Source organism: Schistocerca nitens, chromosome 3, assembly GCF_023898315.1.
Source record: "Schistocerca nitens isolate TAMUIC-IGC-003100 chromosome 3, iqSchNite1.1, whole genome shotgun sequence".
Classification (NCBI taxonomy): Eukaryota; Metazoa; Arthropoda; class Insecta; order Orthoptera; family Acrididae; genus Schistocerca; species Schistocerca nitens.
The window spans coordinates 871,371,787-871,386,230 of NC_064616.1; the positions used below are offsets into that span (position 1 = coordinate 871,371,787).

At 42.5% G+C, this 14,444-nt stretch overlaps 1 protein-coding gene across 1 annotated transcript in view; it reads left to right on the top strand.

Moving 5' to 3' along the window:
• LOC126249456 (endoplasmic reticulum protein SC65-like) overlaps window positions 1-14,444 on the top strand; it is a 472,900-nt gene that overhangs the window by 237,666 nt on the left and 220,790 nt on the right. Inside the window, exon 2 of the mRNA XM_049951109.1 lies at window positions 6,457-6,600. Coding sequence (XP_049807066.1) covers window positions 6,457-6,600 — 144 coding nt within the window. The remainder of the gene's footprint in view (window positions 1-6,456; window positions 6,601-14,444) is intronic.

A 14,444-nucleotide genomic window follows, 5' to 3' on the forward strand; every position in this document is an offset into this window, starting at 1 on the left:
CGGCAGTCGTTCTCCTCGTGTATCATTCGTGGATGTAAGAGGAAAGGGCGGAAAAGATAGATGTGCACCAACTAGTTTCAACTACAAGCCGTAAGATGCCTTGCAGAGTATAGATGTAAATGTAGTTTACTTGCTGCTCGTTAAATGTGTGTGCTCTTAAAATATAAAGAGCTTGTGATATATGATTGTGAACACAGCGATAACTTCACAAACACTCCACTGAAGCAACCCGGTAATATAGTCACCAAACGAGCAAAGTGCACGATCAGCACTGCGGTCATCCGCATAATCTGCGAAGGATAGCAGCATAGATACGGCAGCGCCGGGCAAAATGACCAGGCTAAGGTATTCATATTTTTTAAGCCGAATAGCAATAGAAAGAAATCAGTGACTATAATCTGCAGCTACTGAAGATTAATGTTGAATAGTTTCATTTCCTTACTACTATCTTTAACCAATGAAATTATCACTTATTAACCACTTACTGTATTTTTAAACTCAAAAATAAGGGATAAAAAACTGCTTTAACAAACAAACAAGTAAATATATTTTATTGTGAAAAAATGGCTCTGAGCACTATGGGACCTAACTTCTGAGGTCATCAGTCCCATAGAACTTAGAACTACTTAAATCTAATTAACCTAAGGACATCACACACACCCATGCCCGAGGCAGGATTAGAACCTGCGAATTAACCTAAGGACATCACACACACCCATGCCCGAGGCAGGATTAGAACCTGCGACCGTTGCGGTCGCGCGGCTCCAGACTGTAGCGCCTAGAACCGCTCAGCCACATTTATTGTGAAACATAATTCGAATTAAATTATTTACACTTTTCACAAATAAAATTCAAATAGTGTTCCTCGACTCCTGTGCAGAGTTCGTGGGCCCAGAGGGAGCACAACTGGCACCAAATCCACTGCTCTTCTGGTCCTAAATTTGAAAACTTTTCTTAGCAGTACACGCACCTTCTGTCTTCATAGTTGTCACCAAAAAGAGCTCTTCTAGGGCTGAGTTTCCTGCTCTTTGCGCTCTTTTTTTCCTGCCTTCTCATCGGCTGCTTTTCGTTTTCCCTTCTTTTTATTTTCTTTTTCTTCTCTTTATTTGTCACTTCTAGTTCACCCCTATAAGGAATCGCTGTAAGTATCGCCGGGAGCCCATCTTCCGGCAGCTGCTTTAACGTTTTCCCCTACTCAAAGTGGCCACTTTGCCTGCATGGACACCTTTACTCAAAAGCTGCATACCCTCTCATAGTACGACAGAATTTTTAATATAACATTATGGAGTCAACATGTGACATTTTAAGCACAGTTTCATTACAAAGACATAAGTCTCACACCCTCATCACAATAAATGAATAAACTGACCACTTACCTTACATCGCGAATAACTAAGATCTGCAAAAAAATATTATAACTCTGACCGCAAACAGGTTGGACTTCGTGGGGTGACTGGGCCCTCCAGGGAGAATAAGTTGATACGGTTCTCCCTTACGCTGCACATGACAACCTTGTCATCGACTACGCTCTGCATGAACACACATCCGTTTACGCAAGGCCTTTCAATTTTTTATCTGGGCATATTGTGCCAGAATTAAACTGAAAATAGTTCCTATGTAACCTTGCCTCCGTTTCCGTTACGAAGCAAAATTTTTGAGAGGCTTTCGTCGGTTGAAAGGCAAATATTAGAACTGTGGATTCCTCCCCTAACATTTCCAAATGGGACTCCCATTTCTCCATTACCATCTCCTCCGATATCTAGTTAAAATACTTCACTGTACAATGGGTCGGAATTCGAACAGCCCGCTCTACCTGCTCAATAAGACATATTTAAAAAAAAAAAAAGTGTTCCGCGTGATCTGGACGCGCCTGTTCCACTGATGTTTCAATATATGTAAACAAATGGAACTGTGCCATTGCTTTACAATTGTGAAAATATTTTTAACTTTCTTACCTACTAAGATATTGAAGTAAATATGTTTTTTTAACGGGGTGGTGCACGAATATGTGCTGAAAGGTTATGCTTCCGAATTTTGTATATGAAAATCTTTATTCTTCGTGTCTACTTATTTGCAGCTCCCTACCGCTGGTGGGCTCCAAATCATAGGATGTAACATGGCAGTGTATAGGGTATCTCTGACGGTGCCTGAGAAACAGCGTGCTGTAATGGAGGTCTGAACTGAAAGAGTTCGTCCACACATAGAGCGCTACGACATATGCAATTCAACGCCTTGGTTTCACTGCCATTCATCATCGCCCTTAGAGACCCGACTTGTTCTCTACCGATTTTCATCTGGTTCTAAAACTTATACAACAACTTCGACTACTTCCTTTTATCGGTCGGGGTGGCCGAGCGGTTCTAGGCGCTACAGTCTTGAACCGCGCGACCACAACGGTCGCAGGTTCGAATCCAGCCCCGGACATGGATGTGTATGATGTCCTTACGTTAGTTAGGTTTAAGTAGTTCTAAGTTCTAGTAGACTGACGACCTCATACGTTAAGTCCCATAGTGCTCAGAGCCATTTGAACTTCCCTTTGATAGTGACTGAGCGGTGCAGACAGAGGTCATATTATGATTCCGTCAACAAAGTCCAAAATTCTACAGTGACGGTATCAACAAACTGGTTTCTCGGTAGGATCAATGTGTTTGTCACCTGGGTGAATATATTGACAAACAAATACACTCCTGGAAATGGAAAAAAGAACACATTGACACCGGTGTGTCAGACCCACCATACTTGCTCCGGACACTGCGAGAGGGCTGTACAAGCAATGATCACACGCACGGCACAGCGGACACACCAGGAACCGCGGTGTTGGCCGTCGAATGGCGCTAGCTGCGCAGCATTTGTGCACCGCCGCCGTCAGTGTCGGCCAGTTTGCCGTGGCATACGGAGCTCCATCGCAGTCTTTAACACTGGTAGCATGCCGCGACAGCGTGGACGTGAACCGTATGTGCAGTTGACGGACTTTGAGCGAGGGCGTATAGTGGGCATGCGGGAGGCCGGGTGGACGTACCGCCGAATTGCTCAACACGTGGGGCGTGAGGTCTCCACAGTACATCGATGTTGTCGCCAGTGGTCGGCGGAAGGTGCACGTGCCCGTCGACCTGGGACCGGACCGCAGCGACGCACGGATGCACGCCAAGACCGTAGGATCCTACGCAGTGCCGTAGGGGACCGCACCGCCACTTCCCAGCAAATTAGGGACACTGTTGCTCCTGGGGTATCGGCGAGGACCATTCGCAACCGTCTCCATGAAGCTGGGCTACGGTCCCGCACACCGTTAGGCCGTCTTCCGCTCACGCCCCAACATCGTGCAGCCCGCCTCCAGTGGTGTCGCGACAGGCGTGAATGGAGGGACGAATGGAGACGTGTCGTCTTCAGCGATGAGAGTCGCTTCTGCCTTGGTGCCAATGATGGTCGTATGCGTGTTTGGCGCCGTGCAGGTGAGCGCCACAATCAGGACTGCATACGACCGAGGCACACAGGGCCAACACCCGGCATCATGGTGTGGGGAGCGATCTCCTACACTGGCCGTACACGACTGGTGATCGTCGAGGGGACACTGAATAGTGCACGGTACATCCAAACCGTCATCGAACCCATCGTTCTACCATTCCTAGACCGGCAAGGGAACTTGCTGTTCCAACAGGACAATGCACGTCCGCATGTATCCCGTGCCACCCAACGTGCTCTAGAAGGTGTAAGTCAACTACCCTGGCCAGCAAGATCTCCGGATCTGTCCCCCATTGAGCATGTTTGGGACTGGATGAAGCGTCGTCTCACGCGGTCTGCACGTCCAGCACGAACGCTGGTCCAACGGAGGCGCCAGGTGGAAATGGCATGGCAAGCCGTTCCACAGGACTACCTCCAGCATCTCTACGATCGTCTCCATGGGAGAATAGCAGCCTGCATTGCTGCGAAAGGTGGATATACACTGTACTAGTGCCGACATTGTGCATGCTCTGTTGCCTGTGTCTATGTGCCTGTGGTTCTGTCAGTGTGATCATGTGATGTATCTGACCCCAGGAATGTGTCAATAAAGTTTCCCCTTCCTGGGACAATGAATTCACGGCGTTCTTATTTCAATTTCCAGGAGTGTATGTAGAAATGAAGAATAAAGCCATAGAATGTTAATAACGTTTCTTTTATTTAAAACGGTTTAAGAGTTATCGGATAAAAAATTCAGAGGTATTACTTTCCAGCACGCCGTCGTACTTTATTAATGATATTTGATCATTCGTAAAAACTGGCGTGACTGACAGCACATACAAATACTCGCAATAAAACGTATTACCGAAGTAGACCATACAGATGTTGAATGCACATCTGTCTAAAATCTCCCTAAACGTAAAAGTTTCACCTCCAATTCACTGTAAATACTGAACACCGGGCCTAAAACTGCACTGTGTCGCTAGACTTCCGTCTCATATTTACACTATGTGATCAAAAGTATCCTGATACCCCCAAAAACATAGGTTTTTCATATTAGGTGCACTGTGTTGCCACCTGCTGCCAGGTACTCCATATCAGTGACCTCAGTAGTCTTTAGACATCGTGAGAGAGCAGAATGGGGTGCTCCGCGGAACTCTCGGACTTCGAACATGGTCAGGTGATTGGGTGTCAAGATTTTCACACTCCTAAACATCCCTAGGTCCAATGTTATTATGTAATAGTGAAGTCGAAACATGAAGGGACACGTACAGCACAAAAGCGTACAGGCCGACCTCGTCTGTTGACTGACAGAAACCTCTGACTCTTGAAGAGGGTCGTAATGTGTAATAGGCAGACATCTATCTAGACCATCACTCAGGAATTCGCAACTGTATCACGATCCATTGCAAGTACTATGACAGTTAGGCAGGAGGTGAGAAAACTTGGATGTCATGGTCGAGCGGCTGCTCATACGGCACACATCTCGCCAGTAAATGTCAAACGACGCCTCGCTTGGTGTAAGGAGCGTAGACATTAGCCTATTGAACAGTGGAAAAACTTTGTGTGGAGTGCCGAATCACGGCACACAATGTGGCGATCCGATGGCAGGGAGTAGGTATGCGAATGCCCGATGAACGTCATCTGCCAGTGTGTGTAGTGCCAACAGAAAAATTCGGAGGCTGTGGTGTCATGGGGTGGTCGTGTTTTTCATGAAGGGGGCTTGCACCTTCTTCCTTCCCACTGTTGAAGAGCAATTCGGGAACGGCGATTGCATCTTTCAACACGATCGAGCATTTGTTCGTAATGCACGGCCTGTGGCGGAGTAGCTACACGACGATAACATCCCTGTAATGGTCCGGCCTGCACATAGTCCTGACCTGAATCCTACAGAACACTTTTGGGATGTTGTTTTGGAACGCCGAGTTCGTGCCAGGCCTCACCGACCGACATCGATACCTCTCCTTAGTGCAGCACTCCGTGAAGAATTGGCTGCCATTCTTCAAGAAACCGCCGAGCACCTGATTGAACGTATGCATGCGAGAATGGAAGCTGCCATCAAGGCTAAGGGTGGGTCAACACCATATTGAAATCCAGCATTACCGATGGAGGGCGCCACGAACTTGTCAGTCATTTTCAGCCACGTGTCCGGATACTTTTGACCACATAGTGTATGATCTACTCTTTTCAAGAGCTGTCCAACGTCGCCAAAAAAAGTCCATCGGTTTCTTTAAAAAAATACATATTTGTTTCAGTAAGTAAATGAAAAGTTTAGGAATATTATTCGTTAAGCGAAGCTTTCAAACCTTCACACCCTCTTACTTGCTGAAAATATTGTTTCGATATTTTGGACGATTTATGAAAATATGGTGTCCACGTGGCGCAGGACACAACCTTCACATCAGTCACAATAAAAAATCTAATGCTATTGCAACTAATTTAATGTCTCTATACCAAAACTTGGCACTAATCGTTTTTATCAATAATTTAAATTTATCCATATGATATGGAATTGGTATTACATTATAAAATTTATAAAATAATTCTTCTGTTTCATTAACATTTTACTAATATTTATGAGCACGAAGCGTTTCGGCAAAATGCAACTGTAAAGCACCTGATGATGGCAGCATGCTACCGAAGTGTAAAAAAAAAAATGACTGAAGCAGGAAAAATATTTTATAAATATTATTATTAATATTACGAAATTAATTTGTCGTTAGCTTTCATCATAGGTCACTATTACTCACCAACAATGTTTACAGAACATACATTTCGATTATTACTATCGAATATCTGAATATAAAGCACATGTGTTTAGAAATGCGTCAAGTCACTTGAATTACGTAGCTTTCCAGGAATATTTTACAACCGTTAGGATTTTGAAACAAAATGTGTTTCATAATTTACTTTCAAAGATTGTTTCGTATGCTGCAAATTTATGTATATTAGTTATTTTATGGTGCTTATTTTTTTAACATGCTTGTCTGTTATACTGACTTCTGTCATCCTCCCTTTCAGCGACTCATGCTACAGGAAGCTGCTCAGGCTACGTTTACATTTCTGACAAGAAACCCAGACAATGAAATTATGAAGGCCAATCTCAAATTCTATTCCACGCTTCCAGAGGTGGAAATGTCAGAAATAACAAATCTCGAAGCAGCGGTAAGTCTCTAAAATCATAAATAATTTTATTTAATTGTCCTGAGAATACAATAAGTAACTGATTAACAATTCTGTGAATACAGAAATCTATTATAGTATTATATTGCGTTGTTTTACGATAATATCCAATTAGCCAGCGAAAAAACGTTTCTTCCACAGTAAAGAAGCTTCATATGGTAAAAGAAATTCTTGCAAGGAATATGTACTGTGATTACGGATTTATTGGCCGTTTCTTTAGTAAATCGCATTGCCATTGGTTGTGCCCCCTCACCTGTTTAGTACTGCCTACTAGCAGAATCTCACGCTACCATTATTTGTATACTAAGTTCAAAAACGTTGCAAGTAGAATTGTGTAAAACCTATACAATCAAATCAGTTCAGAAACTATTAAAAAAGCTCATTTATTCCCTTGTGAGCGGTTCCACGGCCGCAGTAAATGTTTTTAGCCTAAAAACATTTTGCCATTTTCAACTATTTAGTTTTTTTATGAATTTTTCTTTATTTCATCATTTAGTTGAGCACCACCTGCTGATTACGGCGTCTGAGCAATATTAAGTGCTACAAAAATCAGACTTCCATCCACACTTCACAGACATTGCATGAGAGTGTGAAAATTCTCTATTCCAGTGGCTGTGAAGTGTAAATAGAGCTGTGTTTTTTGAACCTGTGGTAATGGACACGCGCCGAAATCAGCTGATAGTGCGCAATGGAATGCTATAATACAGAAATATTCACTTTGAAAAAGTTAAGTAGATGAAGGTGATAAAGTGGCTTTAACCTTCAAAAAACCATTTAAGAGTATTCTGTGTGCACTGCGAACCTGTCTCGAGTGCCAAATTATGTCCTGAGTAGTTTAAAACCGTCTCATGTACAAGCGGTATACCAGCAAAGGAGTGTATCCCTGTCTGCTTGCGTAGGCCCACAGGAAGTATCTTGCACGAAAATCAACTGAACGCCTGCCGCTCGGCTCAGTTCTATTCAGTGCAGATACCACTATTCTTCGTCTTCGTGTGGGACGGGAATATCAGCATACGAATAAGTTCAAATTAGTGTGAATGTCTGTGTTCCAATTAATCGGTTATGACATACTGACAGGCATGGCGCTTGCTGCTACGACATACACGTGTATGCAGCAGATAGAAGAGAGCTGGACGCCGCGGCAAGCGTGTATTGGACCACGTAATGTAACCACAACACAAAACCACCGCCAATTTATCCATCAGGCCACTTTCAGAGCTGAAACTGGGTAGTACTGTGAAGGAGAGAATTTCGGTAACATTGAATATAGAATGCAATGCTGGGATGTCTTTTCTGAAGGTATTTGTCTCTAGCCAAGCCATGCATGGAAGTGAAATATGGACAATAAACAGCTGAGAGAAGATGAGAATAGAGGCTTTTGAAATGTGGTGCTACAGAAGAATGCTGAAGTTCAGCTGGGTAGATCGCCTAAGTAACGAGGAGCTGGAGAGTAAAACTGGAGAGGCATGAAATTTGTGGCACAACTTGACACAAGGAAGAGATCTGTTAATTAGACATCTTCCGAGACTTCAAGGGATCACCAGTTTATTATTGGAGGGAAGTGTGGGGGGAGGGGGCGGGGGAGTAAAAATCGTAGAGGGAAACTAACAGATGAATACAGTAAGTAGATTCAGAAGGATGTAGGTTGAAGTAGTTATTCGGAGATGAAGAGGCTTACAGAGGGTAGTGTAGCATGGAGAGTTGCATCAAATCAGCGTGAGACTGAAGACAACACAACAACAACAGCAACAATAACAACAACAACTAACATGACAATCATCCTTAAAACGAGAGTAATCCCTAATGTACAAGTAAAATTAGTAATGAACTATTATTTATTTTCTGGATTAGATTAGATTAGATTTACTTTCATTCCAATTGATCCGTAGTGAGGAGGTCCTCCAGGATGTAGAACATGTCAGAAAAACAACAATACAAGACAAATATTTACAAATCAAACAAATAAGCTACTGTACCATTCCACAGGTCCGAAGTGAAATGATCGTCATTTTTTAATAGACACTATATGAAAGAATCATTTTACAAATACTAATGCACTGAATTTAAAATAAAAAAGTTTTTTTTTATTATTTATAAGGTAATAAACGTGTAATACAACTACTATAACACTTATTTACAATGAACACATTACTGCACTGAAATGGTGCAGAAGTTAGATTGTACTTACACACACACACACACACACACACACACACACACACACACACACAAATACTCCTACAGCTCAGTAAGAGTCAATGTGGGAGATAAAGGCCGATTTAGAAATAAAAAGTTTGCTTAAACACATACCTCAAATTAAAAAACGGAAAGGGTGGATGTTATTACAGTGCCAGACAAAAAAGGTAAAATACCTCGAAATCTACATGAAAACGAAATGAAACTTTATGAATTGAGAGGCTCTGTGACGTTGTTGCAGTGATCAGAAAATCAAGCCAAATTTACAGAGAATACTACAACGTTTCACCCCCTCTGGCCTGGATCCATGCTCTGATTCGGTTGGAAAGCGTGTTATGAAGTGCTGTTGTATCCATTCCTGAGGCAAGCTGTCCCACATATGTTGTAACTGGACTTCGATGTCATGGATAATGCCAATGGTATGGAGTTTACATCCTAGACGGTTGAGCACATGTCCTATTGGAGACAGATCTGTGTATCTTGCTGCCCATGTGAATACCTCAATACCATGCAGATAGTTAATGGAGATATGTGCTATATGTGGATGAACATTGTCCTGTTGCGAAATGGCATCACGAAAATGTGACGTCAGAGGTCACACATGGGAATGCTGTGTAGACATACCACTGAACTGTCACAGTTCCCTCAATCGCTGTCACCTGCGACCTAATGTCATAGGCGATGGCTTGTTACATAATAATGCTAGGAATGAAACGCTACGTCTCTCCAAAACATTGGAAGAATGGGATCACTCGCCCAGGTCGCTGCCATACTAGCCGAACATGGTCATCTAGGGTAGTGCAGAAGCGTGATTCACAGCTGAACACAGTGCGACACCATTCATTACCAGTCCGTGCTTCCAGATCATAGAACCACTCCAAACGCAGCCATTTCTGTCGTGATGTTAACCCCAACCCATGCACTGGACGATAATTTCATCGTCTTGGCTGCTGCTAGTCTCTGAGAAATGGTGCGGGCTGACAGAGAATGTTGCAGGAAGTCTATTACTTGTTCCCGGATGCCAGGCGCAGATGTGAAGGGGCACAACATGGCGATCCTCTCCTATCGTGGTCAGACGTGGTCCATCGGACCCTTGATGACGAGTATGCTGCCATCACGTTCCCATGCAGTCATGTTTCTCAAAATGGCCCATAAATCTGGAAATTGCACGATTCGACCAGCTAGCCAAATGGAGACCCACAATAAGACCAGCTTCAAACTCTGGCATGTGCTGGGTACTCTATCTCACACGAGTTAGCAGCTTCTCCGTGTCATTCACAGTGGTCACTCAACGTCTGATACTGTTCACGCACCTTATATTTCCCACCATGTTCAGTGTCCGTCCCCGGTAGCTGAGTGGTCAGCGCGACAGAATGTCAATCCTAAGAGCCCGGGTTCGATTTGCGGCTGGGATGGAGATTTTCTCCGCTCAGGGCCTGAGTGTTGTGTTGTCCTGGTCATCATCATTTCATCCCCATCGACGCGCAAGTCACCGAAGTGGCGTCAAATCGAAAGACTTGCAGCTGGCGAACGGTTTACCCGACGGGAGGCCCTAGTCACGCGACATTTATTTTATCATGTTCAGAAACAACAGGAAACATGCACAACACTAGTACACTGGGGTGGCTGTCCTACCTATCACAGAGAACTGCAGCTCTAATCATTTTCTTACTAGCTAATGGCTGATGTGTACATGTACGAAGATACATTGACATCTGACGATGTCTTTTGGGTGGTTCACTTTTTAGTCAGACAGAGTATTTCTCTACAGGAGAAAACAGCTTCTTACTTATAAGTAAAAAATGTGAATGAAGATTTTTTTGAATAATTTGTGTATACCTCTCCCAGAAAAAACATTGTACATCTAAAACGAGACAGATCGCATAAGGCAAGAATGATGAACTCAGTCTTATAACGATAGTAGTATAGCTGTGGAGAACCTGGTTGATTTTGCGCTTAAATGACCTTAAAAATTACTCTATCTTCAGGGTCAGAGACCAATGATCTTTGACCTTGACCTCGACTTCAACACTTTACACAATCACGACCCTTGTGTCCTTGTTCCCGTCTCCTCAACCCTTTCATCTCTTCCCATCCCCCCTTCCCCCTCTGCTTTTTCCAAACAATTACAGTATAGTATTAAAAATGAAAGAGTCAATCAAAAATTCCTATATGGTGGAACTAACCCAGATGTGTCAGTGGGAATTTAAAAACCCTCTTCCCCTACCCTCCCTTATCATCAACCAGTCAAAAGTTCAAGATATCGTAAATGGGCCAGTTGTTTCAGTATGAAATTTAAAACCCCCTCTGCATCCTCTTCCCAACCACTCGGAGCGCAGTATTACAATGAGGCGTAAAATGACATAAGAAATCCAGTAAAGAAAAGTCACGTAACCTCCACTTAAAAGTCAAAGATATTTACATACCTCAGGCATAACATTAAAAAGATATATAAAAAAAACTGGACAACTGCGAGTACAACTTGCGGTAAGGGCGTCCCATACAAATTTAATTTTGTACACCGTGGTTAAGTTAAACTTTCACTGTTTGAGAGTATAGATGGATAACTATATCTATCCAACTTTATAGGGATGATGTTCTGTCTGTTCACTGTAGGATTTGCGTTCTTAGCAGTGCTAGGGTCATGACTTGTCATTAGGCACCAGTACTGGTACGACGATGTAGTATGCATGCACCAGCATGTATCACAGTTGCAGAGGAGTACGGAGAGGTCCACTTTCTGTACTGGGGTAGAAGAACATGATTCGGAAATTCGAATTAACTGATGATTTGGGAGCCGGCCGCTGTGGCCGAGCGGTTCCAGGTGCTTCAATCCGGAACCGCGCTGCTGCTGCTGTCGCAGGTTCGAATCGCGCCTCGGTCATGAATGTGTGTGATGTCCTTAGGTTAGTTAGGTTTAAGTAGTTCTAAGTCAAGGGGACTGATGACCTCAGATGTTAAGTCCCATGGTGCTTAGAGCCATTAGAACCAATTTGATGATTTGAGTATTGCTCTTGCGGGAGACCGACGGCAAATTGCTCCACAAATTGTTGAAGAAATTGTTGTTGCCATGGCTAAGAATCCTAGACACAATGTGCGATCCGTAAGATGAAGATGAGCATACTGAGGGAGATATTTTGGGCTCTAGTGCGGCTCCAGTATGTCGTGGACGTAGATGGTCATTACACTGAGCAACGTATGTAACCTGGAACGTAAGCATGGTATATAATTAATATATGTTACCCTCTCATATGGAAATTAAAATGTGTTTCTTTCAATGGTTTATTCGTTATTTCTCATCCGCATGCCCTTACAAATGTTTCTGCAAAGTTTCATTGTCCTGCGATCACTCGTTTGTCATGGGAGCCCTCTCAAGTAGCGAAAGTTTAGTTATAACCACCCTGTATACAGATAATAATAATACCTTCGTGTAGTTCAGTGGTCTGGTGCAAGTCTTTCTATTGGACTTCACTTCCGTGGCTAGCGTGTCTCTGACCTACACCAGTTATCAAACTGGGGAAAGGGGATCTACAGCATAAAATGGAATCAGAGCTGTTGTTTCTGGCGATTCGTCACATCGTTGGGAGGTCAAGGCTAGGTTCAAACGAAGACTGAAAATCCATTGTCTAACCGAAATTCCATCCCGTGACTTCTCGGTTTCCATATACGCCGTGTCCCGCTAGACCACCAAGCACGACATCTACACAGAAAGTTCATCTGTCGGTTTTTATGAATGAGTTTGCGAGTAGCGAAATATGTGGCATATGTGGCCGTATCTTTTGACTGCATTGACTTACAAGCTTAAATATCGTATTTACACCGACAATGGATGGTAGACCTAAGCATGTGACAAAAATTTCAACTTGATACCTCTACTCGTTTCTGAGAGTTAAAAGGGTCTTAGCAGACGGAGAGACAGACAGACAATAAGTGGCAGTAAAATATTTTTTAAGTGATACAATTATAAATTAACGATTTTCGGATTTTTTCCTTTACTCATTCTCTGAAACCTTGCTTATTGACAAGTTTTATGATTCCATATCAATCGGAAGTACCCTATAGCTTTTGATGAGTAAGTTTGCAAGTATCAAAATATGTTGCGTAAATGTCAGCATCTTCTGATTGCACTGACTTAGATGCTTAACATTTTTACACCACCAAGGGACGATAAACCTTACCACCTGTCATAAATTTCAGCTTGATACCTCTACCCGTTCTGAGAAAAAGAGATCTTATCAGGCGGACAGACAGACGGACAACGAAGTAATCCTAAATGGTTCCGTTTTTACCAATTGAGATACGGAACCAAAAAAACTGGCGCAAAGTTGCAATATCTTCAACAGAAATTTGTGTAGAATTACATACATTCTTCTGTAGTATTAAAATGATGCATAAAAATTTTGTCAAGGTACATTATTTCCTTGACAGTTAACGTAAACTTGTGCAAACACGTACTGCATAATGTACGAGCTCCCTCCCCTCTCGTCTCCTCTAATCAGAGCCTAGTATTTTGGTAGCCATTAAAATGAAATAGCCAGTCACAATGTAGCTTATCTTGGCGGTGTTCAGAAGTATCCGAACGACCTGAAACATTTTGCAAAACAATTACATTTGCAGTAGTTCAAAGCTTAAAATATCTGAATTACATAAAACGACACCAAATATATTACCAATTTGGCGTTCGTTACTGACTTCGGAGACTAGTTTATGGACTGGGTCACCAATTGCATTTGTGAATTTCATTGGAAGCTACATATCATTCGCTACGAAATAATAGAACGAGTACAAAACACACTCTCCATAAATAGTTAATAACCTACATTTCCTTATACAACGTAATTAATGAATTAGTAATATGTAGTTGTCGAATATACGTTTCACTTTAAATATTCTGCCAGATTTCAGAAAACGGACAGAAAATCAGCTGCTGATTTGTATCTTTGTTGCTTGTCTTCGCCAACAGATGCCAGCGTTCAAAGTTAAATCAATGTACCACACTTGGTGTCAGATACAACAGACGCTCAAATTAATTGTTTACCACATCTTTGATGTTTGTCAAATGTCACAATATTATAAAATGTCAGAGAAGTATGTTAGCAACACATAAAGCATAATTTTTACTATACAGAAGTATCAAAATACGTAAAATGTGTTCAATCTGATTATGTGTACCTTATTTTTATCAACTAGTTTCGGTGGGGGATGAAGACAATGTATTTCCTCATCCTAAATTCAACACATGTGGGACGAGACTAGCACTCTTCAGAGATTGACTGCTAGCTGTTGTGCAGCATCCAGACAGATTCATTGAAGTTGGGTTCCTTTATACTGGAAACGATGATAAATATGTGTGTTTCCATTGCGGTGCAGGCTGGAAACGTTTCCAAGAAATGCACAGTCCATGGGTTGAACATGCTCTGTGGTACCTCAATTGTTTGTTCGTGCATTTATGATCAAAGGTGAAGATTTTGAAAACACTATATGTCAGGAAAAAGAGGTGCTAATTACAGTGGAGGGTGTAATTAACATTGAATTTCGTCCTGATCTTCAGGAAGCTGTAACGATTGTTAACCACAAAGCAGTAAGTATTTCGTCATCTGAACAGCAAGGGCTTTCGACAATGTTTCCCT